General features: G+C 54.5%; 1 protein-coding gene across 1 annotated transcript; it reads right to left on the bottom strand.

Annotated features, from left to right (window-relative positions):
• Window positions 1–2446: 2446 nt before the first annotated feature.
• On the bottom strand, window positions 2447–3376 carry LOC135908657 (uncharacterized). The gene has a single exon (XM_065440504.1). It carries the CDS (start codon window positions 3374–3376, stop codon window positions 2447–2449), a length of 930 nt encoding a protein of 309 aa, XP_065296576.1.
• Window positions 3377–3729: the final 353 nt, after the last annotated feature.

The raw sequence follows: 3729 nt of genomic DNA, 5'->3' as shown, positions 1-3729 counted from the left end.
AACACAGAGTGTAAAAATGCAGCGTCCTTTAGCGCGTATAATAGGGCTTCAGGCGGACGACATGAACAACTTCTGGTCGTACGCGGCGTCGGTGGGATGCAGTCATGGCGTCAGGGATGACTTCATAATCCAGTTCACCTAGCCGACGAAGAACCTTGTATGGGCCGAAATAGCGGCTCAATAGCTTTTCACTTAATCCACGGCGCCGAATGGGCGTCCAAACCCAGACTTGGTCTCCTAGCTTGTATTCCGCGTGGCGTCTTCGTAGGTTGTAGCGTCTGGTGTCGGTTCGTTGCTGGTCTTTGATTCGTAATCGGGCAAGCCTTCGAGCTTCTTCTGCGCGTTGAAGGTAGGCGGCGACATCGACGTTCTCTTCCTCTGTAACATTGGGCAGCATGGCGTCTAGCGTGGTCGTGGCCTCCCTTCCGTGGTCGAGCCTAAAAGGCGTCATCTGGGTGGTCTCCTGCACTGCGGTGTTGTAGGCGAAGACGACGAATGGCAGGATGACGTCCCAGGTCTTGTGTTCGGCATCGACATACATGGCGAGCATATCGGCGATGGTTTTGTTCAGGCGCTCGGTTAGTCCGTTGGTCTGCGGATGGTATGCAGTTGTCCTCCGGTGGGTGGTTTGGCTGTAACGCAGGATGGCTTGCATTAGTTCCGCCGTGAATGCTGTTCCTCTGTCCGTGATGAGTACATCGGGGGCGCCGTGTCGCAGAAGAATGCATTCCACGAAAAATTTGGCGACTTCTGCTGCTGTTCCGTTCGGTAGGGCTTTTGCCTCGGCGTAGCGAGTCAGGTAGTCGGTGGCTACGATGATCCATTTATTTCCAGACGTTGACTTTGGAAAAGGGCCAAGCAAGTCCATACCGATCTGCTGAAAGGGTCTTGCGGGGGGCTCAATGGGGTTCAGGAATCCTGCTGGTCGGGTGGGAGGTGTCTTTCGTCGCTGACAATCTCGGCAGGTTTTCACATAATGTGCGACATCGGCAGAAAGGCGGGGCCAGTAATACTTTTCTTTAATGCGGCGGAGAGTGCCAGTAAACCCGAGATGTCCCGCTGTCGGCTCGTCGTGGGAAGCCTGTAGAACTTCTTCGCGGAGACAAGCAGGTACAACAAGGAGGTAGGCTGTTTTGTTCGCTGCGAAGTTCTTCTTCATGAGGACATCATTCTGTACACAGAAGGAAGAAAGTCCGCGCTTGAATGAGGCAGGGGGCGAAGAAACGTTGCCTTCCAAGAACTCTATGAGGCATTTTAGGTCAGGGTCCGAGCGTTGCTGCTGGGCAAAAGAGCTGGAGCTGATGGGTCCCAGGAAGGCGTCCTCATCGTCGTCCGGTGGCGGCGCATCTACAGGGGCTCGTGAGAGGCAATCGGCGTCAGAGTGTTTGAGTCCGGACTTGTAAACCACGGTGACGTCAAACTCCTGGAGGCGAAGACTCCATCGAGCGAGGCGGCCAGAGGGGTCCTTCAAATTGGCAAGCCAGCACAGCGCATGGTGATCGCTGACCACCTTGAACGGTCGTCCGTACAGGTAGGGGCGGAATTTCGACGTAGCCCAGATGATGGCAAGGCACTCCCTCTCAGTCGTGGAATAGTTAGCCTCGGCCTTGGAAAGGGAGCGGCTAGCGTATGCGATGACGTTCTGCAGCCCATCACTTTTTTGAACGAGGATGGCGCCTAGGCCCACACTGCTTGCGTCGGTATGCAGTTCAGTATCAGCGTTTTCGTCAAAATGTGCGAGGATCGGTGAAGACTGTAAACGGCGCTGGAGTTCTTTGAAGGCTTCTGCTTGCGGCGCTTCCCATTTAAATGGCACGTTTGCCTTCGTTAGTTGGGTCAGGGGCTCGGCGATGCGCGAAAAGTTTTTCACAAATCGTCGGTAATATGCGCACAGTCCGAGGAATCTGCGCACAGCTTTCTTATCGGCCGGCGGTGGGAACTGTTCAATAGCGGCTGTTTTCTGCGGGTCTGGGCGTACTCCCTCCCTGCTAATGATGTGGCCTAGAAACAGCAGCTCTGCATAAGCAAAGTGGCACTTCTCGACTTTCAAGGTTAGGCCAGACGACTTGATGGCATCGAGCACTGTCCGGAGTCTTTGGAGGTGTTCTTGAAAGTTCGAGGCGAAGACAACGACGTCATCTAAATATACCAGACAAATTTGCCACTTTAGGCCTGCGAGCACTGTATCCATCACCCGCTGAAACGTCGCTGGTGCGGAACAGAGACCAAATGGCATCACCTTGAACTCAAAGAGCCCATCAGGAGTGATGAATGCTGTCTTCTCGCGATCTCTTTCGTCGACCTCAATCTGCCAGTAGCCGGTCTTCAGGTCCATCGATGAGGAATACTTGGCGTTGCAAAGCCGGTCCAGTGTGTCGTCGATGCGGGGGAGGGGGTAGACGTCCTTCTTTGTTATGTTGTTTAAGCGGCGGTAATCAACGCAGAATCAAAGTGCGCCGTCTTTCTTTCTCACTAGAACAACCGGTGCAGCCCATGGGCTGTTTGATGGCTGGATGACGTCGTCGCGAAGCATTTCTTCTACTTGGTTCCGGATGGCTTGTCGTTCTCGCGGCGACACACGGTAGGGGCTTTGACGGAGAGGTGGGGCGTGCTGGTCGGTTATAATGCGATGCTTGGCAATGGGCGTTTGTCGGACCTTTGGCGATGACGAAAAACACTGGCTGTAACTTTGAAGCAGATTGCGGATCTGGTCTTGTCTGTTTTGGGGCAGGGCTGGGTTGATGTCGAAAGTGGGCGAGTTCTCACGGTCAGACGAAACTTCTGCGGATGGGTCGGAGAGGGCGAAGGAATCCCGTACGTCGGATATTTCGTCGAAGAAAGCAATCGCCGTTCCTTTGTTAATGTGCCGGTATTCTTCGCTGAAGTTAGTAAGCAGTACTTCGGTCTGGCCGTTGCGGAAATGTGCGATGCCTCTTGCGATACCGATTCCTCTGTCGAGAAGCAACTGCCTGTTCCCCTCGATGATGCCTTCAGAGTTAATGGCTTTCATGGCACCTATGGTCACGATAACACTTGAACGGGGTGGGAAGCTCACTTCTTCTTTCAGGATGCTCAGGGCACAGTGATTTCCCAGAGTTCTCATCGAAGGGATGGCCTCGTTCGTCGAAAGCGTAATCAGCTTGGATCGCAGGTCGATGATCGCCTGATGCTCACTAAGGAAATCCAAGCCCAGGATCACTTCGCGGGAGCATTGCGGTAGCACAACAAAGGTCGCAGGATAGGTGTGTCCTTTGACAGTCACTCGCGCTGTGCATCGTCCTGATGGCGTAATGAGGTGGCCACCTGCGGTGCGTATTTGTGGGCCATCCCAAGCGGTCGTGACTTTCCTCAGCTGCGCAACGAATGTTCCATTCATCACTGAGTAATCGGCTCCTGTGTCAACTAGAGCAGTGACTTTCCTACCGTCGATGGCCACTTCTAAGTCGGATGTCTTGGCTCTAGCATTGCACGTCGCCCTCGGCGCCGGGTTACGGCTTCGTCGCGTATTCGAGTCGCGGGTGGGACGTATCGTCGAAGCGTTTCTGGGTGGAGGCGTCGTTTCGAAGGCAGTTCGCGTCGTGGTCGGGGTTATGATCTTCTGCGGCGTCGGTGCAGCGAGTGAGGCTTCTTCATGCTGCGTAGCGGGCGCGTCTTCATGGAGCGTTGTCGGTGGAGGATCTTCGGCGTTTCGTTCGTGAGCAACCTCACCTCCAGAGGTTGCCGTCTTTA

Source organism: Dermacentor albipictus, chromosome 4, assembly GCF_038994185.2.
Source record: "Dermacentor albipictus isolate Rhodes 1998 colony chromosome 4, USDA_Dalb.pri_finalv2, whole genome shotgun sequence".
NCBI lineage: Eukaryota > Metazoa > Arthropoda > Arachnida > Ixodida > Ixodidae > Dermacentor > Dermacentor albipictus.
The sequence above is the reverse complement of the archived record's forward strand: the minus strand, read 5'-3'. Positions and strand labels throughout refer to the sequence as shown.